General features: G+C 34.0%; 2 protein-coding genes across 2 annotated transcripts; one reads left to right on the top strand and one right to left on the bottom strand.

Moving 5' to 3' along the window:
- The first annotated feature begins 3,455 nt into the window (after nt 1-3,455).
- LOC105958286 (Sodium Bile acid symporter family) lies at nt 3,456-8,912 on the top strand. The gene is made up of 14 exons (XM_012982291.2): nt 3,456-3,722; nt 3,813-3,912; nt 4,490-4,597; nt 4,720-4,787; nt 5,183-5,261; nt 5,652-5,710; nt 5,818-5,886; nt 6,155-6,268; nt 6,896-6,917; nt 7,491-7,558; nt 7,670-7,755; nt 8,167-8,296; nt 8,437-8,538; nt 8,612-8,912. Exons 1-14 carry the CDS (start codon nt 3,522-3,524, stop codon nt 8,684-8,686), a joined length of 1,281 nt encoding a protein of 426 aa, XP_012837745.2. The 5' UTR covers nt 3,456-3,521; the 3' UTR covers nt 8,687-8,912.
- A 1,481-nt stretch (nt 8,913-10,393) lies between these two features.
- LOC105957292 (uncharacterized) lies at nt 10,394-19,240 on the bottom strand. Its single transcript, XM_088819082.1, is given in 7 exon segments — nt 10,394-12,213; nt 12,487-12,855; nt 13,097-13,338; nt 13,340-13,728; nt 16,429-16,859; nt 17,574-18,032; nt 18,487-19,240. Coding segments are annotated over 7 exon segments (4,344 nt in total). The 3' UTR covers nt 10,394-10,513.
- Between the last annotated feature and the right edge of the window lie 4,034 nt (nt 19,241-23,274).

The raw sequence follows: 23,274 nt of genomic DNA, 5'->3' as shown, positions 1-23,274 counted from the left end.
AAACTTTTGCAAACACTACACCGAGTATTTTTAATAGGGATAATATGACAGGAGGTCAAGAGCCCCTCAAAGAAAACCTAATTTGAACTAAATGACAAGTCTAAATCTAATCTTTTAATTAAATCCTTTTTTTAAATTAATATATGAGCCACATCCCTAATTTTTTATTTATTCCTATATTATCCTTATACCCTAAACTATCTAACTTATACATTCACGTTTCTTCAATTTCAGATTTATTTCTCTTTATTTTTTACTTTCTCTCCCACGTTCTCTAACTCTGCATCTCTCTCTCCCTCACGTCTTCCACTGTATCTTTTTCTATCTTTTTTTTCTCTTTCTCTCTCAACCATCTATCTCTTCCTTGTTTTCTCCAGTAGCAACGAAGGCCGACGATGGCAGGTGGAGTCGTGGTGGAGAGGGTCGCGCCTGTGGTTGTGGAATGCGGAGGGTTGTGGTTATGTTTGCTTGGTTTGAGTTCAAAATAGCAGATCTAGGGTTTCCAATCTTCTCTTACTCGTTTTCTCCAATAGCAACGAAGGCCGGCGATGGCGGGTGGACTCGTGGTGGAGAGGGCGGCGGCAGGTGGCTGCGACAGTGGTTGTGCGGTGCGGGGGCTGTGGTTATGTCGTTGAAACCATATGTTCGACTAATTGAATCTGATTTTTTTATTTTTTTAAAGAGATTTTGTTTGGTTTGGGTTCAAAATAGCAGATCTAGGGTTTTCCAAAGGTAGTAGGTGAGTATAGATGCGGCGGCCGCACGGGATGCTAGGGTTGGCGACGGCTGGGAGTTGTTGGCGGTAGGGTTCAAAATAGTACACCATAGTATATCGTAGTACATCATAGAACACCATAGTATATCATAGTATACCACTGTATTTTTAAAATTCATAGTATACCATAGTATACCACTGTATTTTTAAAATCTGATGTATTTCTTAACAACAACGAAAATAATTTTTTTTCGTAATTAAAAAAAATGTTAAAAATAAGAAAAACATATAAGCTGTTTATAATACTTAAACAATTTTGAGTGAAAAACGAAAAAAACAAAGATGACAAAGTGTGCAAAAATAAAATAAAATATGTTAAATGAAAAAAATAAAGATATTAAATGCATAATAAAAAAATGATAAATGCAGTTCGAATTTACTTAATGCAAATTTCGAATTTATGAGTAGAGGGGCACTTTTGGAATGAATTTTATAAAGGATGTGAAACAAAGGTTTAGTTGGACATGTCATTTAGTTCTAACTAGTTTTATCACTAGGGACCTATATCTTAAGACCCCTTTTTAATATCATATCTATTTTAATATTATTTAATAAAAAAATAAAATATTTCTTATTTATGTTTAAAAATGTTGGAAGAAAAGTGTTTCTAAAGAAAATTCAAAATTATGAAAAATAAAGTAATATTTATTTGAATAATAATAGTAAATGCAAAATATTGAAAGTTATGCGATTAAATATATCATTGAAAGTTATGCGATTTTAGGATTAATGAAAGACTCACAAAGTTTGTCTCCATTTCAACGGAAAGCGAGTAATAATGTTTTCGCGATTCTTGTCATAAAAGTTGTGCGATTTTAGGATTAATGAAAGACTCACAAAGTTTGTCTCCATCTCAACGGAAAGCGAGTAATAATGTTTTCGCGGTTCTTGTCATAAACCTCCACGCTTACGTTCTCCAAATTTTCTTTCGATAAGTCTCCACTTTTTCTCCGCATCAGAATCTTCCATAGACACTCGGTGAATCTTTTGCCGCCCCGATAATGTTCGATGCTTCGTGGACGACAAATACAAAACGAAGCGTTTAAGAGAGATGGAATAGATGAAAAGTGGCAATCCAATCTCAAACTCTTCACCGCAATAGGTTTATTACAAATTTTTCCCTATATTACACCTATATATTTATTAAGTCCACTTAATTTTATTAATTAGCCCACCCAAAATTCAAATTAATGCAAAAAAAAAACCCTAATTATTATTAATTAGCCAACCCAAAATTCAAATTAATGCAAAAAAAACCCTTTTTTTTCTTCCTATTTTCCGATTTTGTCACAAAAAAATCCTAATTTTTTTTCGGAGGCTGCCTCCGTACCCGAAAATTTCAGCCCACCATGTATTACATTCCTGGACTCGCCACTGCTTGTACCATAATGTTTTCTAGGATTACGTCATTGCCGGGATATTGAGTAACACTCAGAGAAGTTAAAGACTGGCTCAATGACTTGAGCAATTCTTTTAGCTTGAGGAACCACGAAGAATCATCGTTTGAATGGAGATATATTAGGTGTATACATGACTCCTCCCACTCATTGGAAGTCGTTGCAAAAGAAATGAACGGGACAAAGGCTCCCCTGTATTCAAAATAGTTTATGCTTGAGGGGTCAATGAATAGCTGGATTCCGTTGAGTCCATCGCAAAAGATATATTCATGGTTTAAATAGATGGGGATCGGAATGGATTTCGATGCTACAAAGTTCAACGGGAAAGGTGAGATCATAGTACGTCCAAAAAGTGAAGTTCTTGAGATTGTTATAAATATCATTTACCTTGATTTTTTCTCAACCTTTTACATTTTGTGACATCCAAAGTTTCAATCAATGGACAACACGCGATTATCTTCTAAAAAATCTCGTCCTTGATCGAGACTCGTCGGAGGCGGAATGTTTTTAGATTCTTGACGTGTGCTATCCTTTGAATAGACCTTTGGTATCTATGTACGTGCAGTTCTTGGAGAGATTCACACCTCCAAAGACGATAGAGGGCAGTTTAGCAAGTCTCTGACTGTGCTCCGAACGAATAGAAAGACGAAACTTCTTCGTACCCATGTTTGCAAGTGTTTGGTTCCATTTTTCGAGAAGCGAAACCAACTCGTGATCCGAATAATAATCGCCTAGCATCAATATGCGAAGGCTAAATTCCTCCATGCACAACCTTCCGTCACAGTATCGCTGTAAAGTCTTGTGCACAACCAATAAAAAATCTTGTTTGTTACATTTGAAGGATAGGGATATGTATAAGCAATTTTTTTGAAAACTAAGGTGGTGTTTGGAACGCTTTTCCAAAGTGATTATGAACTTTTTAATGCTTAAAAAAACTGATTTTGAACTAAAAAAAGCTCATAATCACTTTGGAAAAGCGCTTGCAAAGACCAACTAAGCAATTTTAAAGGATATATTTGAATCAAATATTTTTAAATTATTAATAATTTTCTCATAAAAATAATATTAAGTAAAACGACAATTTTAGAGGAAAAAATACAAGATTAACGGATATATTAAACTTGATTATATTAAATGAAATAAAAAAAATAAAAAAAATAAAAATAATTATAACTATCATATGATTGGAAAATATTTCCTAGATTTTACAGGATAAGATTAGTAAGGGGATTCTTATTAATAATCCCATATAAAAATTATATATAAATAATTATAAACTATTGGGTACAACTATCCCCTCCCGTACAACACTCTACAGCGGAAATTTCGGGCGTGCACCACAACCCACAATGGCGCGAGCACTCATAAGCCTAACACTCCATCCTCCGATCATCGGAACCCCGTCTTTCCGGCGCCTTCACCAACTTCCGACGCCGTTAAATCCTCAATCGTCCGCCGTCAATTCGAATGCAGCGCCGCCTCTTCTTTGGAAACTCCGTCCAGTTCCAACAATACGCCGCGGCATTAGAGCAAGCGCGGAGCCCCATCAGGTTTCCCCTCCTTTTCAATTTCTCACAATTAGGTTTTCATTTCAGCTGGCTGTGTTAGAAATTAGAACATCTTTTTTGGTGTTGCTTCAGGGAAATGGCGATGGAGAAAACCGCCGACTTCCGCAAGCTCTGAGTTCAAATTGGCCGAAATCATTTGCGAAATTCGCGGCTGATAATTTTCTACCATTAGGTGTGGTGGAGGTGCATATAGTAGAACCTCCATAAATTAATAACCTCAATTAAATATCGTGAAAACGTGTTAAATTATTAACTCGATAATTTAAAAATTCGCTAAATTAATACAATTTTCCTAGTCCCGACTGTATTAATTTTTTTTTTTATAGAGGTTTAACTGTATATTACTTGTTGAATTTTTTCAACTAAATTGTTTAATCCTGCAATTTTTTAGAAACTGGCTGGTTTTATTTTCTGTTATGAAGGGCATTATCTCTTGTTTTGTCAATAAAAGCATGATTTTTTCTTTCCGTTGTTCGTATACTAAAGCATTTTTTTCCGTGGCTTGACGAACGGGAAATCAAAATGTATTGAATGTCCTTCATCTAAAAGCCATTTATTTTTAAAGAGACATAGAATATGAAACTATTATTCGAACGGGTTTCATATAAAAAAGCTAGATTTATTAGAGAAGTGGCATGGTTTTCATAGAGGTGCACATACATTAAGGATTAATTTGTTACCAATTTATTCTTTTTTAGTTTCGGGCCGATATGTTCTGACCTGACATATATGCATCGTGGTGGTTGCAGCTCTTGTCTCTGGAGTGGTGTTAGGTCTTGCGAATCCCAGCCTTGGTTGTCTTGCTGATACATATTATCTATCAAAATTTAGCACTTTTGGGATATTTATAATATCAGGTTTGGTTTTTGGTGGTATTAATTATCTTATAATTTAGTTTCTTGTGAATAATATGCTAGCTTTCGAGGTTTGAACTTAGAAATTTCCTTACTGAGTTTTTGTCACGGTTTTTGTTATACAGGACTGACTCTTCGCAGTGATGAAATTGGTGCTGCTGCTGAAGCATGGCCAGTTGGACTCTTTGGGCTGGTATAATCTTTCATTTTATTTTCTCATTTGTTTTTTTCATCTGTAGTTCGTAATTTATGGCTGGCATTAGTTCCTGACGTGTCTGTGGATGTGGAGGCTTGAAACTAAACCCGATCAACCTTCGTGAAATCCATAATATACAGAAATAGTAATATTTATCTTTCTTCCATATCTCGACATGCTATTGTCACATTGTTTTCTGGTGCTGGAAGTTAAGCTTTACTGGAAGAGAATTACTCCAAAATTGTACAACTTCTTATATTTTTGTTAAGACTACTATTTATGTAAATCTTTTGTTACAAACTTGACTCTGTTAAAATACTAGTGTCACGTGGTTATACGAGTCTCTCAGGTTCCTATGAGACACTTACTTTCTACACTTTATTGTAATGCAGGCTTCAATATTACTTTTCACTCCGTTATTTTCAAAAGTCATTTTGCTGCTAAAGCTCCAGCCACAAGAATTTGTCACAGGTTTGAAATTTTTTGTTATGTTATTGCAACGCATATTTTCACGAGTCATCTTTTTGGATCAAAATGAGAGGATTTCTGGGGGTGATTAAGTATTGTGTGAAGGTGTTTCTTTGGGAAGATTAGGAAGGTCGGCACTGTTTCTATGCTCATTATACTTGAAAAGCAGACTATTTTTTCAGGTCCTATTTCTTTTTAATCCCATGGTTTTGTAGTCTTCTGAAGTGAGCCAAACTTTTTGTTCATCTTTCTTATAGACACACATACATGCACTCGTGTTTCCACTTCAGGGATTTTTTAGTCTATTGTGTTTTCTCTGAGAGTGCAGGTCTTCTCTCTCTCTCTCTCTCCCCCCAATTTCCGTTTGACCTGTCAGACTCGTGATTTCTGCAGGACTTGCTATATTTAGCTGTATGCCGACCACATTATCTAGTGGAGTGGCGTTAACTCGGGTAAAATAAATGTTATGACGTTTCTAATGAACGCGCACTTACGATTTCTCACACCAGAAAAGATGTTGCTATTAGTTTGACTGCAGGTTTGATTTGATGAAACACAGTTAGCTGGAGGGAACTCTGCTCTTGCTCTTGCGATGACTGTCATATCCAATTTATTAGGGATTTTAATTGTAAGTTCTAAAGTTGGACTCTATGTACACTACATTCACAAAACCATGAATTCTCTTACAACCTTAGATAATTGTAGCTCCGAGCAGTGCAATTTGTGAATTTATTTTTGTCCTTTTAGTCCTTCATTTGTCCCTGAACTGGACAATATAGATGACTATCCTGTGCGAATTCAATTTCCATGGATATCCGTGAACAGTTTTTTTGCAGTGGACCAAGATTTTATATTCACTGTGATTTTTAAATGCATACTTAAATTTTGCATGGCAGATACCTTTTTCGATCTCGAAACTCATAGGTGCTGGAGTTGGAGTATCAGTTCCAGCCGAACGATTGTTGAGAAGCCTTGTTCTCACACTTTTAGTTCCTCTCATACTGGGAAAGGTGACTTTCTTCACCGGTCTTATTACTCTATGTTTACCTCAGAATGTCCTCGTCTATTATTTCTTACATCAGGGTATCATTTTTTTGTAAGAACGTTTGGTGTGAAGTACCGTATAGGATGTCCTAAAACCTGTTAGTGAATAGATAAACACTGGTGATAATGAAGAGTAATCGATTATCCCTACTTGGCTGAAAACTTACACAAGTGTTTCACAAATTTATATTCTGGAAGAGCATTACACTACGCATGACAATCGTCTTTGTCAGTTAAAGCACTATTTTAAATGGCCTACCATTTTTTTCCTGGAACTATTTTCTTCTTTGAATTTGCTTTATTGTTTGGCAGTTGTAGAGAATTTCTTCTTTTTTCCAACTTTTACGACAGTCATTAAAATATGGTGCAAAATTATTAGAACGGAAAAATATCTAATAAGATCATGTGTGAGAAATACTCGAGTATTTTATTGTGATATCGTTTGGTCACAGCTGTAACATTAGCAATGAGAAAATTGTTTTAAAACGTTCTCCGACGTGAAATAATTGATGAAGATTTCCTTTCGTGTAAGTGCTCTTAAATAATATCTAATGCTTTCGTATTGTTCTTTCTTTTTCTCTCTCAATTAACAGGTTGCTCGAGAACTCTCCAGAGGTGAGACACAATTAGATATCTTTTGATGCTTTTGTATTGTTCTTTCTTAGCACAATAAATATATCTTTATTTTCGTAACATGTCTAGTACTGGGTTATTCCTTTCAAAACATTATAAGATAGTTTCTGCTGATGCTATATCAGTGTATATGAATGTTTAGGAAAGGTTTGCTAAACTTAATGTGCTAATATTAGGACGAGTACAGATTTCTCTACGCAGTTTGCAAGTTGGTTTTATACAAAATTATTAGTTGTAACGGTAATCAATGTTTTGTTAAATGCATTCAGAATTTTAAGTTATTTTGTTATACTTAACAATTAGACATCAAATCACATATAATTAAACAAATTTGGAAGACGTGGCTATAGAATTCTGCTATTCTCTGTATTTTAGCGTAAGAGTTTCAGTTGTTTACAGTGAATCCTGTATAAATTAAGTCGTTTCATAATTTAAGTTAATGCAGAGTTAAGCTTTGAAATTGAACTCATAGGATGGTTATTAAATAACATTATGTTGCTTTTGTTACACATAATCGATATTGGTGGTGACTGTATTCTACCAAATATGTTGCAGGGGTAGCAAACTTTGCAGATGGAAATCGTAAACTTTTGGCAATGATCAGCGCTATCTTCCTTAGTTTGGTAAGATCTACTATTGACTTTTATTATCACGTTTCATTCGCATTTTCATTTTGCAGTGCAAGAACCAAAGGCAGTTCTCTGATATCACTATTTTATGGTCTAATTGCGAAGGTACCTTGGATTCAAGTAAGCAGATCAAGGTCACTTCTGTTAATGGTGAAGCCATCAGTTTTTCTCGTTGCTGCCGTGATGGGAGCGTACGTTTCTTTATTCTTGCATCAATTTTCCTATTTTTTTCAAGGGTAAATTACACCCACACCCTTGAGGTATGCTTAAATAACTTTAAGGTCCCTATGATGATATTGATAATTACACTCACCCCCTTGAAACATAGTTAGAAACTCTAATTAGATAATTCATACGTTATTCCGATAGAGTTCTAACGGACTATTACTTTTAGCTAGTGGTGGAGACAACATAGAGTTTGTTGTCTCCACCACTTCCGGAAACTAATAGTCCGTTAAAACTCTATCGGAATAACGTATTCAATGCATTTTCCCATTAGAGTTTCTAACTATATGTTTCAAGGGGGTGAGTGTAATTATGAATTATCGATACCAACATGTTAGCTGCTGCATCAACTAACATGCCTCCCTAACATGTTACAGGCTTCTGCATGCTGTCCTATTAGCTTTCAACGCTTTGCTAATTCCAAGTCTTTCGGCTCTATCTGGAGGTAGTAAATCACCTTTCGCCAAGAAAGAAAATGCCAGTGCTCTTCTATTAGTCGCAAGCCAGGTGACAAAAATTAAAGTGTCATTCACATTTACAAAGATACAAGTAAACAAATTAAACGGCAAAGAATATTTTTTCGTTAACAGTATTGTTGATGGAGAATCTAGAGTATCCGTTGCTAAAATATTTAAATGATTTTGTAGAAAACGTTGCCTGTGATGGTAGCAGTTGTCGAGCAACTTGGTGGTGCGTTAGGTGAATCGTGCTTACTCGTTCTTCCCTGTGTGGCAGCTCATTTGAACCAGGTCAACTACTATTATTCACATCTTATCTCATACTCGGTTTATTTTATTGCTTATACGAGTTTACGTTTTGTAGATTATCATCGACTCGTTTCTAGTGAGCATATGGAAACGAAAAGAGACTGAAGTCGAAAATGCCAAGGTTGCATAGAGCTAATTTAACATGCACCGAAGGGTACGTCTATCACATTAGCTGTGTCCATATATATGGTTTACGCATATGTTTTGTATCTCTGCGTTTATTTATTAATGTTATTGGGCATATTATTCCGATACGCAAAGGTTTATTTCATCGGCATTATTTTCGTTTTGAAGAACTACACAGCAAGTGCTGGTAATGGTAGATGTACGTTAATGAAAACAAATTTTCGAGAAAATGTGATGTTCCGTTTGATGCAATGAACATTTTCGATGGCATGAGGATATTACATGAAATTTTGCATTAGCGAAGTCTTTTAGATCGTAAATTACACTTACCTTCTACCAAGGTTGTGTAATTATAGTTAGATCCCATAGTCCATAGAGATTGGAAAGTTGCGCTTAGTTAGTTTGTGTTCTGGGAGTAATAAGCAGAACTATATAGTTCATGGGGCAAGTTTCATTTTACTCTAATGAAAATGACTTTCTTACCCTTCAAAAAAAGTACATGATATGCTCTCCGGCGAGTTTTGAACAAAAATAATATTGTTGGGCACAGTGCAAAATAAAATCAAGTTGAGGAAAGAATGATAGAAAAAAAATTTGTTTAGGAGTAACGTGCAAAACATTCCTATAAGTTACAACAAGTAATATAAGCTAACAAACCATGTCAGACGAATCCATCTGGTGTACATAATCAATCAGGTGTGACATCTAACTCACCTATTTTAACCATTACGTTCCTCGAATGAAATTATTTTCAAAGGAATATTTACTTTACTAACATTGTGATAAAGGAGATAATAATTACAATTACAATCAATTTAAGGGTAAATAACGCATACTTCAAAGGGTTAAGCGCTATCTACCCTAAATAATAATAATAAAAAACTCTTCTATAATTTGAGGTCAAGAGTATTATTTAAAATTCATACTATATATGTTGTCTTAGTCAATTCATCTGAGATCCTAATTATATTCAAACGGAGATTGTGAACATGTGTCTAAAAAAATAAAAAGTCAACAAAACAAAAATTGTTTGTCCAATTGGGCAAGTACAACTGGCTTTAATGGACTAAGAAAACACCAGCTCGTAATCCTTCAGTCACTAATTATGAATTTTTACGATGTGGGAGTTTTCTTAAAGTAGAATTGGTTTTCTTTTGCTCCTCTCATACTGAAAACATGGTAATCATACATAAAGTCATTATTCTCTCTGCAACAACCTAAGACCAACTAATAGCATAATTGTTTTTCATTTCACAAAAATGATGCTCATATTGTAGATACATTGAGAGTTGGGTGTGGGAGAGGACAATCATGCTTACATATTTTAAATAATCGTGGCGGACTCGACATTAATACTTTAAACTTGTTCCACACTTGTTCTAGTCCAAAATTTGAATATCCAATACCAGCAAATTTTGAAATAATCTAATGGGCTCGGCTTAACTTGTTTCACAAATCGACGGCTGGTAAAGACATGAAGTGTTACGAAAAACTGCAAATTGTCCAAGACAACTGAACCATGTGAAAGTAGTAGCATTCCTAATTTAGTGCAATGAAAGATTTATCTTCCAAAATGAACGCCCTTCCAAGTTCAGCAACAAAGTCTCAAATATATAGAAAACATAAACATATGAGAATCATTAATCATTTCGAATATTACATAGTATTCCACTATAAATTTAAAACATCTTCTAAAAGTAAATAAAACATCTCTAAACAATTTTTTTTTTTGAAATGGAGGCCTCACCAAAAAATAAATAAAATTCAAACCATAGCCCCATAAACTATATATCAAAACTTCGGAAAAACCACAATTAATTTAAATCTTCAATCAAGTTCTTCGCCGGGCAACCTTCCTTTTCCCTATTCCATTTATCTTGTCCTGAGCCTTGAAAAATAGCCCCACAAACCATTTTGGTCTTTCATACCGAAAAATATAATAACCAATTGTGGTTCCAAATACGAACCCACTTCCATACCCCAAAACAACAGCTCGCCAACTAAAACCATCGATAAAACCAGACTCATTATCGACATGTGGCAACTCTGGAACCAAAGTTTGTACATTGTCGTTCTGTTTGCACTTTGTTGTCAATGGAAATCCGCATAAACCCGAGTTTCCCATATACGAACTGTTGTCAAATGTAGCAAATTGGCCTGACTGAGGTATTTGCCCATCAACATTATTGAATGAAATGTTCAATTTGGAAAGAAACGTCAACTTTGTCAATCGCAATGGAATTTCCCCCACCAATCGGTTCGAAGACAAGTCCAACGATTCAAGTATACTCATATTTCCAAGAGATGCTGGTATATTCCCTGTGATGTTGTTACGGGACAAATTCAAGTACCTCAAAGAGTTAAGACTTCCAATGTTTTGTGGAATAGTTCCTGAAAATATATTATCGGACAAGTCAATTGTTGTAAATGTTGTCAGGATTCTCACCACTGGAAGCTCCAAACCTTTCAAAACAAATACAATTGTCTCTTGATAGTTCGAAAACCAATTTCCTTTTTCGGTTCCATTTTCCTTCACATCCATCATAGCTCTAAAATTGTTCAAATACCTACCGGGCAAAGAACCATTAAATCCATTCTAGGATATGTCAAAAACTTGCAACTTCGGAAACGGAAGCTCATTATTTGAATCCTGCAATATTGTACCATCAAATCTATTCGATCTCAAGACAAGCACTCGAAGCTCAACAAGAGTTTCCAACCAAAAGGGAAATACATCTTGTATTTGATTATTTCCAATATCAAGAACCTGTAGATTTCCGCAGTTGACGAGAGATTGTGGTAATTTTCCATCCAATTTATTCCCATTCATATTAAGCGACTCAAGAAGACAACCCTTTGAAAATGTTGTCGGTAAAGGACCGTGAAAATTATTCCCCCTTAAATGCAAAACTCGTAGTGATCGGCTCGAGTTTCCTAAACATTGCGGAATTGGCCCTTCCAAATAGTTACTCGACAAATGAAAATAGCTAAGAGATGTCAAGTTGCAAATGGATAACGGAATCTCTCCTAAAAGTTCGTTGGAATGGAGTATTAGGTGAGAGAGAGGTGATAGATTCCCAATTGTGTAAGGTATTCGGCCCGAAAGTTTGTTCTTGGCAAGGTTTATAGAAATCAAGCTTGGGAATCTATCAATGTCTAGTGGCATAGAATTACCTTCAAATAAATTGTTGGAAAGATCAATGGCAACAATATTCGATGTGAACAAATCCCATGAAATATTACCTGAAATTTCGTTATTCGCCACCAAGAGAATTTGCAAACTTGTTAAGTTTGCAATAATGTTTGTTAATTGGCCACTTAATCGATTGTCACCGAGGAGAAGATACTTCACTAAGTTCAAGTCCCCAATTTCAGATGGAATTGTTCCAGAAAAGTTATTTGCATTGAGATATAAAAGTTTCATTTTCGATAGATTGCCGATTGCAGGAGTTATTGGACCTGAAAATTGGTTTCTCGAAAGGTTTAAGACAGTCAAATTGTGCAGTTTCCCGATCTCTTGATCGATAATTCCTGCAAATGCAACGACAATAATATGAATTATATTTCTAATCACAATCATGATACTATGCTACTTTTGATAGACATATCACATATTATGCATGTGAAACTTTTTACTTATGGATGATTCCAATACTATAGTATAGGTAAATAAACTAACACATGTCTTAATCATTGTAAAAATTTATTGGTTTCAGCTCAAATAGATTGGTTTCATTATAAATCCCAACAAAACCTTATTATTTAAAAGAAAGAGAAAAAATAGAGAAAGACGAAGAATCTTACCGCTCAATGAGTTGTTTCTAAGCCATAAGAATTTGAGTGACGTCATATTTCCAATTTCTCTCGGCAAGGCACCACTAAGTTTGTTGGACGACAACACCAGCATTTTAAGTTTTGAACATCGACCCAAATTGGATGGTAATTTACCATGTAACATGTTTTCTTCGAGAGAAATTTGGAGGAGGCTATCAAGATTACCATGGCTGCATAATTCGACTGGTAAAATTCCGGATAATTTGTTATTTGAAATGGAGATAATTTGCAAGGAAGATATGTTAAAAATGTTTGGAGGTATTGGTCCGGTCAACTTGTTAGATACCATGGACAACATCTGTAACTGATTAAGATTACCAATCTCTTCTGGAATAGTACCTGTGTGATATTGTCAAATCTTGAAAAAATAAGTTAAACGCAACATGGTTTTGTCGTAATTTACCCTTTGATATCACTCAGTGGTACTAAATGCAACAAACTCAAATTATTTAACGGGTTCAATCTCTATCTAATATCATGTACTGATTTTGTTTTTTTTAAATAAAAAACGAGAAATGATTTTTCAATACGTAACAAAGTAGTAGATCCATCATGGAAACAAAAGATCAAGAATTCGTACCGTCCAAATTGTTGACACTAAGGAAAATCGAGGTAAGCCCAGTGATGTTCCCAATTTGTCTCGGCACATGTCCCGTAAAGTTGTTGACCATTAAACGTAATACTTGAAGCTGTACACACTGGTCCAAAGTCGACGGTATTTCTCCATATAAATTGTTTTGATACAAAGAAAGCACTTGTAGCCTTTGTAGACTACCATGGCTGCAAATATCCACAGGCAGCTTTCCAGATAAGCTATTATTCTAACGAAATAGTTTCCAATCTTGACATATTGAATATGGATCGAGGAATATGACCGCGGAACAAGTTTCCGCTCATATCTAAAGATACGAGAGAAGAAAGATTTCCGATTTCGGGTGGGATTGTGCCTACAAGACCCATATCGGAAATATCCAACTCGGTCACTACTCTATTATTGCGAAGATCGCAAGTGACTTCAATCCAATTACAGATAGAGGTTTTAGCTGTCCAATTATTCGCAAGACTATTGTAAGGATCTGAAGTGATGTGGGATTTCAATATTATAAGAATTGAAGATTGATCGTCGTCGATATTTTGACCTAAGCTTGTGGAGTGAACCGATAACAACACTGCAACAAGAAAAAAATAGTGTAACCAATGTCTCTCCATTTTCTAAATGAAATGATTGTGTAAGGAAACAAATAACTGGAGCTAATTAGTACATATTTATGTAATATGATAAGACCATAGTCGTGAAGGAAGAACATAAATTATTTGCTAGTCAGTCAAAGTCAATAATTAATTTTGTTGAAGAAGTCCAATATGTCTTTTTATACAAACCACTGCCGTCCATCTATATTATGAAAGTTGTCACTTTCAATAGTTGTGGAAAATTTCGGACCAAAATACCCATTTGATTGTGTACAAAAGGTGTGCATCATTATTCGGTCTTCACTCATTTGTACTCAATTTCTTTTCAATTTCTTCATGATTTTTGTTTGCAGCCCTGTGTTTTTACCCAAAATTTCTGAACAAATTTTATATTCTATATTTTCAATTTTTTTTTAAATATAGGAATAATTACCCAGTTTAACAATGTCTTCCGGTAGTTCAAATTCTCAAAAAATCATATTTTAGGTCCAAACACTATATGTCATAGTTTTCTGGAACCACTTTTGTTTTGTGTACGTGTTCGATTTTTTTTTGCCCAAGTTACAAAGTCAGAAAATTGAATTTGTATCAAATAAGAGTAAGGGTAAAAAGTAACTACCCTGCAAAAACTAACGCCGTTAGAGATTTGAGAGTTTACTGGTAAGATGAGGGGTTGTTTTCTCGCATTTCATAGTATAAGAGGGTATATGTGACAATGACGATAGTACAATTTGCACCATTGTACTATGACCACTGTTGCATTTACCCCATTGAACTACGGAATGCGACAAAATGACCCCTCATGTTACCAGTCAACGATGAGAATTTTGACACCACTAGTCTGTACCGTGGAATTACCTTTTTACCCTTGCTTTATAATATAGAAAAAGACATTTTCATGCCATTTTCTGAGACATAATCCAAGGGTGAGAAATTATAACTCTTTTTTCTTTATTCTTCTCATTTTCAAAAAGTTTAAATATAATAAAATAATATGGATTTTTTCGTTGAAAAATATTAGTTTTGGGGAAAAAGAAAAATATAATATGAGGATGAAATAAATGATCTTAAATTTCAAAAAGTTAGAAAAAATCATTTTTTTATTAATTTTATATTTTATATTTCTAATAAAGTATTTATATTTTTCTCTAATTATTTTGCCATTTTTTTTTAAATAATAGAACTTATTTCATTTACTTGGTCTTTTTTCTTGTATTTTAATGGAAGGGTAAAATTGTCATAAAAAGATCAAAACATTTGTTCAAAGTGCCAAAACATCCATGCTGGACGGAATGACTAACAAATGCTAACATCAGTGGCTATTTTGTCTCATTTCATAGTGTATGGGGTTAAATGCGACAACGGTCATAGTATAGGGGTGCAAATTGTATTTAACCCTATAAAATTAACAAAAGTCGTCCATAGAAATTAGTTAAAACCAATAAGACCCAAGAGAGATCATCATCTGATGCACACGCGGATTGTGAGACCGGGTATTTGACTTAAAAAAACTCAAATACTCTTTCTAAAAAAATCAATAATTATAGAATCACCCCAGAAAATTCATAAGCACCAAAATGAAGTTTTTAAAATTTTCAATACAGTGCAGGGCATTTTCAGAAAAGCCATCTTCTCGGCTTCTCCACCACACCTAAAACCACATGCATCTCAAGTGCTCGGCCCACCATAAAAACTCCGGACTCGCCGCGCAGTTAACCCAGATCTCCCACCACCTCCGCTCCTCCGCCCGCCTCACCACCTCAACTAAGGTTTTCTTTAGACGATAAGAATCAGAAAGATGCTTTGATTTTCTTCCATTTTTATATGTATATAGATATGCTGTCTCTTTCTTGTGCTTCATAAAACCAAGAAGAAGTCAACTTTTCCAACACAAATCACGTCTAAGGGGCGGTATGCTATGCAAAATATAATATAAGGGGGTTTCACTAATTTCTTCAACTCAAGGACTTTTTTGACAATTTAAAATTGCACAACGGGTTCCGAGCAATTAACTCGTTATTAGAATGACCAAATGAAAACAAAGAAAAGAGAGGGCGAGTGAGAGTTTTGTAGAACATACACATGGTGAAATACAATATGTAGTTTTAAACTGTAGATCAATACATAATAACACACGTGTGTGTATCAGTGTATGTATGTTTAGTGGATAATTATTATGTAAATTTACGGTTTAAAACCACATGATGAATTTCACCAGGTGTAGGATCTTATTAGCCGCAAAGGAGGAAGACACGGAATATTAGAAACTGATTGATATACAGTGCAAAAAGCTCAAATACAATTAAAAAACTAGGAATTTCCACACAGTGGTGGAGCCACCCTTTGGCAAGGGTGGACTCCAGCCCACTCTGAATTTTTAAATATTTATACTACAAATTATAGCTATGTGTAATTAGTCCACCAAGTAATTTAATTTAGCCCATCCAAGTAATTTAGTTTAGTCCACCCACCAAAAAAATTGTATTATTATTTAGAGTTTATAAATTTGTAGTTATTTTGTGCTATTTTATGTGAATGAATAAAAAAAAATCTCGATGACGTTGCCTTTGAACCCCATAAATGTTAAGCCCACTCTATCTAAAATTCCTGGCTCCGCTACTGCTTCCACATCACGAAATGTACAGGTTAATGTTCGTATTATATATATATCAAAAGTTGACTAAGGAATAATAGCGTAAGTGACGTCATATTTCCTTAGTACGTACTGAAAAGAAAGAGAAAAAAACAGGAGAATAGAGATGAAATACGAAGAATCTTACCACTCAATGAGTTGTTGCTAAGGAATAATAGCGTAAGTGACGTCATATTTCCAATTATTTCTCTCGGCACCGCCCCAGTAAGTATGTTGGACGACAAAATCAACGTTTGAAGTTTCGAACAACGACCCAAACTGGATGGTAATTTACCATGTAACATGTTGTTATCTAGAGAGATTTGGAGGAGGCTATCAATATTACCGTTGCTGCATAAGTCGACGGGCAAAATTCCCGACAAGTTGTTATTTGATATTGAGACAAGTGCCAAGGAAGACATGTTAAAAATGCTTGGAGGTATTGAACCCGTCAACTTGTTAAAGTCCATGAACAACATCCGCAGCTGATTAAGATTACCAATCTCTTCTGGAATAGTACCTGTGAGATGTTGTCAAATTATGAAAAAAAATCAGTTCAAATGTCAAACATAAAAATTGTGCTTTTTCAATACTCCCTCTGTTCCACAATTACTGTCTCTTTTTTAAATTATTTTTGTTCCATATTATCCGTCACTTTACATTTCCAATATTGCATTAATTGTGTAATTATCAATTTTACCCTTATTAACTTTCTGCAACACTCTCTCACATTAATTATTGGCATGGGCATTTTAGTATAAGAACATATATTTTTCTAAAATTAAGCAACATTTATTGAGATCCTTAATTCTTGTGTACAAGCTAAAAACGACAATTATAAAGGAACAGAGGGAGTAGTAGTTTAATGGGATAATTACAGTTTTCGTTCCTATACTTGTCACTTTTTGACACTTTTGGTTCGGTTTTCAAGTTTGCAGTTAACTTGGACGAATAGAAATAGGAGGAGAGGATAAGGTGTCACTCCACCTGATAATTAGATTGCCAAATGGAGTGGGGGCTTATTCAAGCTCGATTTTTACTGCCACATGTGAAATTCCGTCCAAACTTTCAAGTTTGTCTAATTTTTTAAAAACTCCCTGTGTTATTTTATTAGGGGTTTATGTGTTAAAAAAATTGCATTATAAGGATTTTTTGTGAACTTTAATAATAACATGATTTTTTGTATACCAACAAATTAGAGTAAGATTCATCATAGAGACAAAGAGATTCATACCGTCTAAATTGTTGAAACTAAGGAAAATCGAGGTAAGCCGTGTGATGTTCCCAATATGTCTCGGCACATGTCCCGTAAAGTTGTTGAACATTAAACGTAATACTAGAAGCTGTACACACTGGTCGAAAGTCGACGGTATTTCTCCATATAAATTGTTTTGATACAGAGAAAGCACTTGTAGCCTTTGAAGACTACCATGGCTGCAAATATCCACAGGCAGGTTTCCAGATAAGCTATTATTCTGTAACAAAATAGTTTCCAATCTTGATATATTGAATATGGATTGAGGAATATGACCGCGGAACAAGTTTCCGCTCATATCTAGAGATATCAGAGACGAAATATTTGTAAGACTATTGTAAGGATCTGAAGTTATGTGGGATTTTAATTTAAGAAGTGAAGATCGATCGTCGTCAATAATATTGCTGCCGAAGCTCGTACATTGAACTGATAACAGCACTGCAGCAAGAAAAGAATAATATAGCCAATTGATGCGATCTCTTGAGTATCATAAATATTTCCTACGAAACGTAAGATCTATTCTTTAATATTTCTCTCTGCATAATAAAACCCTAGCACAAGACGACTATTTAAAGAGAATAAAACCCTAGAATCCTAATCTAACTAGGAAAGATAATTACCTAAACTAATAAAATACTTAATATATATCCTAAACCTAAACACACGACCTTATATATGTTATAAATATACTAATCTAATTAATTAATAATAAAATACTAACTAAACAATTAATTAAACAATATATTAAATAATAAATCGTATCAAACCACCCCTCTTGAAATGAACCTTGTCCTCAAGGTTCTGCCCAATAATCGTCTCTCTTTTTTGTGTTTCCACCTATGCTTGACTTCATCGACTTTCTTTCCGAGCAAGATGTATTCCTTTGTCTTACCAATCTTCACAAGCACATGACTATCTTTCTTGATTTTATGAGTTAAGTCATCTCTCTCGGTGGAATCATGAACCTGGTCTCCAAAGCGACCCACTTTAGCCAAACAAAAACTAGATAACTTGGAGTGGTATTCCCCTTCACAATAAACAACTAATTCCACCGAATTCTCATCATGCTCCACAATAACAGCCTCATCAATTTGTGGCAAATTGTCGTTATATTTTTTTTCGAACAGTACTCCCTCATGCTCCACGACAGATTGATGATTTAAAATATTAGGTACTTCGACAATTGCACTTAAAATTGGATCTTCCTTAAAATTATGAAATTCTTTCAAAATTCCATGCAATTCTTCGTTCTCCTTCTTCGACAATTTCTTGTCTTCGTCCCAGATTATCTCGGTTGAATCTGATAATTCTTCTTTCGCAACACTAACGAAAATTTGAGCCTCTTCAAAAAATTCATCGTCGTCATCTTCCTCTGCCTCTTGCGATAGGCTTGGCATTGGTGGCGGCGGCGGATCTTCGAAAAAGTCATCTTCATCCTCTTCATCTTTCTCCGGTAATAGGTTCGGCGGCCGCGGCAGTGCTGGTGATGGCGGCGGTTGCGTTGGCGGTGATGCACGGTGGTCCCTTCGGCTTTTGTGGTGGCGTTGACGTCGTCCGTGACTTTGTTCGAGCAATTTCTGAAAATCAATCCGTAATCTCTCTATGGATTTCTCCAATCGCTCTAACCGTCTTGTTTCGGACATCATGATTTTCACAAAGTATTGATGTAATCTCAACTTTGCTCCAGCGTAGCTTTGATGTAATCGCTGCCTTGCTAACGAAGCGTTGGTGTTATCGCAACTTCGCTCTGATACCAATTGATGCGATCTCTTGAGTATCATAAATATTTCCTACGAAACGTAAGATCTATTCTTTAATATTTCTCTCTGCATAATAAAACCCTAGCACAAGACGACTATTTAAAGAGAATAAAACCCTAGAATCCTAATCTAACTAGGAAAGATAATTACCTAAACTAATAAAATACTTAATATATATCCTAAACCTAAACACACGACCTTATATATGTTATAAATATACTAATCTAATTAATTAATAATAAAATACTAACTAAACAATTAATTAAACAATATATTAAATAATAAATCGTATCACCAATGTCTCTCCAATTTTTTCCTAGTGAAATGATTGTGTAAGCAAACAAGAATTTAAGCTAATTAATTAGTACATGTATTATAATATGATGAGACCATATATTAGTCATGAAGGAAGAGAGAGCATGAATTATTTCCAAGTCAAAGTCAACGGGAAAGGCAAAATATTAAATCATCTGACACTGAAGTTTGAAAAACAGTTGAACAAGTCTATGCCATTTAATACAAAAATCGTGTGGTCTGAGAACTTGAGGTTGAAAAATCAAGAGGGACAAGCGCTTTTACTAGTTTTTCCAATATTATCTATTGTCCATTAATGGTGCATAACTCTTTTTGCTATCATTTAATTTGTGTTGAAAGTTTAATTTACACAATGTAATCTATCTATATCTATATTTAATGCTCAACCCGACTCCGTTTTTCAACAGACAACGCCGCTTGATGATGTAGGATCTACGCCTTCAAGACCTTACTCCAAACTCTATTCCTTTATGACCGTCGGAAAACACACTGGACGCCGGATCTTGGACCGGCGATGGTGAAATGATGAACTGAAAGAATGTATATGAGAGAGACCTTGGAAGAGAGTATAAAAGTGTTCTTATTGATGTTGTAAACGTGATCCTAATAGGGTCTTTACATTCATTTATATAGAAGGTTTCTAATTAGACATTTCCTAATTTAGAATCTCTTTATTCGAATTGATTACATTGATTGCTCATCTTAATTTACATGTTTCCTTTATCGATTTAGGTAGAGTATCTTCAAGTCTTCTGCTTCTAACGGCTCTCGCTCGCCACCTAGCACTTTCTACTACTCTCTTTATGCGAGTCGAGAAGTAGTGGTGGACTTTATCCACGCGTGCTCTATATGTTAAACTCTTCATCGGCGAACATCTAGTCTGCCTTGATTCTTGTCATTCATTGAGTTTTTTGGCCTAATAATCTTAATTGTGAGGGTTCGGCCCAAGCTTGCCAAACTGACTACATCATAACTCTTTTTTCCATCATTGAATTAGTGTTGAAAATTTAGTTAGATAATGTAATATATCTACATCTATATCTATATCTTTATATACTACATTATATTTATATTCTAGGGGCAATTTGCTATAGGCTCTATTTGCTTCTGCCATTTTATAAGTCTCTTCCTTTGTGTATGGCATTGCCACTCTCTTTGGCAGCATCCACTAATTCGGAACTTAATTTGAAAGTCATATTTCGACCCGGACTTTTTGGGGGTGCTGCTAATAACCAACGAATGGCAAGTACATTTTCTTGTGTGGATCCTATTTCAATGGGAACTTGATGAGTAGATCCACCTACACGTCTTGCTTTTACTGCTATATCGGGAGTTAATCCACGTATTGCTTGACGTAAAACAGATAGTGGATTTGCTTCTGTCTTTTGTTGATTTTTTTTCATGGCTCGATAGATAATTTGATAAGCCAATAATTTTAAAATCCCTCTATATTATAATTTATGTCTATAAATCTAAGTTAAAATCTGTATATTTAATAAATTAGTTATATTCATTTTGCCAAAAATACCCTTAATCAAATTAAATTAGATCCCTCAAAAACCTCTCTATCAAAACAAATTTCCCCAAATATCTTTCTTTCAAATTTAACTAAAAAACAAAACTAATTCGTTAAAAAAATATACATTTTATTGTACAAACTCATACGCTAGAAAAACCATCGCCGCCGCGTCACCGCAGTCGCGCCACCATCGCTGACTTCGTGAACTACAAATAGCAAACTGAAATTAAAATTTGTATTATTGAATTGCAAACAACAAACTACCTATTATTTCGACAAATGCAAACAGTCAACTGAATAAAATAAATCCAAAATTTGCATTATTGAATTGCAAACAACAAACTACCTAGATATCGCCAAAATGCAAACAACAATCTAAAGAAAACAATTAATGCAATTTGCATTATTGAATTGCAAACAACAAACTAGCAAAACAACCAAATTGAAGAAAAAAATCAGAATCATTAAAAACATCAACAAAAAAATTGTTTATGGAACACTTTGCAAACAACAAAAATATTAAAAAAAAAATATGCAAAATGTAACTTAAAACATACATTGCAAATGGTAAACCAGAGGATCAAATCTCAACACCAAACACAATTTTTCAAACAACAAACGAAGTTAACTCAACCTACAAAGGAAAATTGCTAACAAAAAACGATGGGAATGTTCTACATACGGAACACGCATGCGCAATGCGGATTTTGGTTAGGATTTTGGATTTCTAAAATTCATTTTTTTTTTCTTTGGGAGGGTGATGTTTGTTCTCCGCTCGTAACTATTTCACGAAGAAATCATCTCAGAAAATAAAAAGATCCCATAATTTTTCATCTCTATAACATTTCTTCAACAAAAAAAAAATGAAATTCAAAAAAAGAAAGAAAAGAAATTGAAAAGAAATAGAGACATGGGAGTGAGAGAGAGAGACGAGATGCAGAGGAGAGAGAGAGAGAGAGAGAGAGAGAGAGAGAGAGAGAGAGAGAGAGAGAGAGAGAGAGAGAGAGAGAGAGACGTGAGATTGAAGATAGATAAAGATGGATACATGAGATTTGTTTTTTTTATGAGATACCCCTTTATATTGCGCCACGTGTCCCAGCAAAAAAAACCTATTTTTTCTCTATTTATATATTGTCGCAAATACCCTTTTTACAATTATTATTTAAAAAAATCAGCAATTATAAATTATTAATGAAATGTCAATTTTACCCTCTCTATTTTAATGCAATTTTAAATATATATTTATTGCTGAATTAAAATTTATAACGTCAATTATATCATTATTCGTAAAAATCATTAAACCACCCATCCAAAATTGCATCAACTTGAATTCGAACCTGTGACCATCTGAAAACATACAAGAATACTTACCATTAAGACACAACACATAATTGACAATAAACTAACAATACGGATATATATCACAAAGCTACAATTTATAATGGTTATAAAACTTATATAAATAATGTTAAATAAATTATTAATTCTCATATAATTATTATTATTATATATTAAAAATATCTCATACTAACAAATATTTATATAATATAATTTAAAAATCTAAGGAACTGTTGTTCAACTCGTGTAAGTTAAAAATTAATTTCAAAAGCATTTGAAGTTTGAATTGAATCGTAAATTGTAAGATTTAATTAAATCGTAATATTTGAATCAATTAAACTCATGTGTTTTCAATTCAAAAACAATATTCAAAGATTTGATCGATTAAGCTCAACTCATTTCAATTTCTAGACAATATTCAAATATTTGAATCGGTTAAACTCAATAATTTACAATAGCGTATTAATCAATCTGTGTATAGTTAAAGTTTAGTAACCTTTTTTTATTGAATTTTATTATAAAAAATAATAAAATTTAATTGGTAAAAATCGTAAGATTTAATCGGTTCATGGTTAGATTAAATCTTACGATTTACGATCTGATTCTTACGATTTTACGAATTAAATTATTATTTTGTTGTTAAAATTGAATTAAAAGGATAGTAGACTTTAATTATAAATAGTTAACTCGATTAATACGTTCTTGTCAGTGGTTGAACTTAATCGATTCAAATTTTTGAATAATATTT

Source organism: Erythranthe guttata, chromosome 6 (genome assembly GCF_056151865.1).
Source record: "Erythranthe guttata isolate IM_541 chromosome 6, IM_541, whole genome shotgun sequence".
NCBI lineage: Eukaryota > Viridiplantae > Streptophyta > Magnoliopsida > Lamiales > Phrymaceae > Erythranthe > Erythranthe guttata.
The sequence above is the reverse complement of the archived record's forward strand: the minus strand, read 5'-3'. Positions and strand labels throughout refer to the sequence as shown.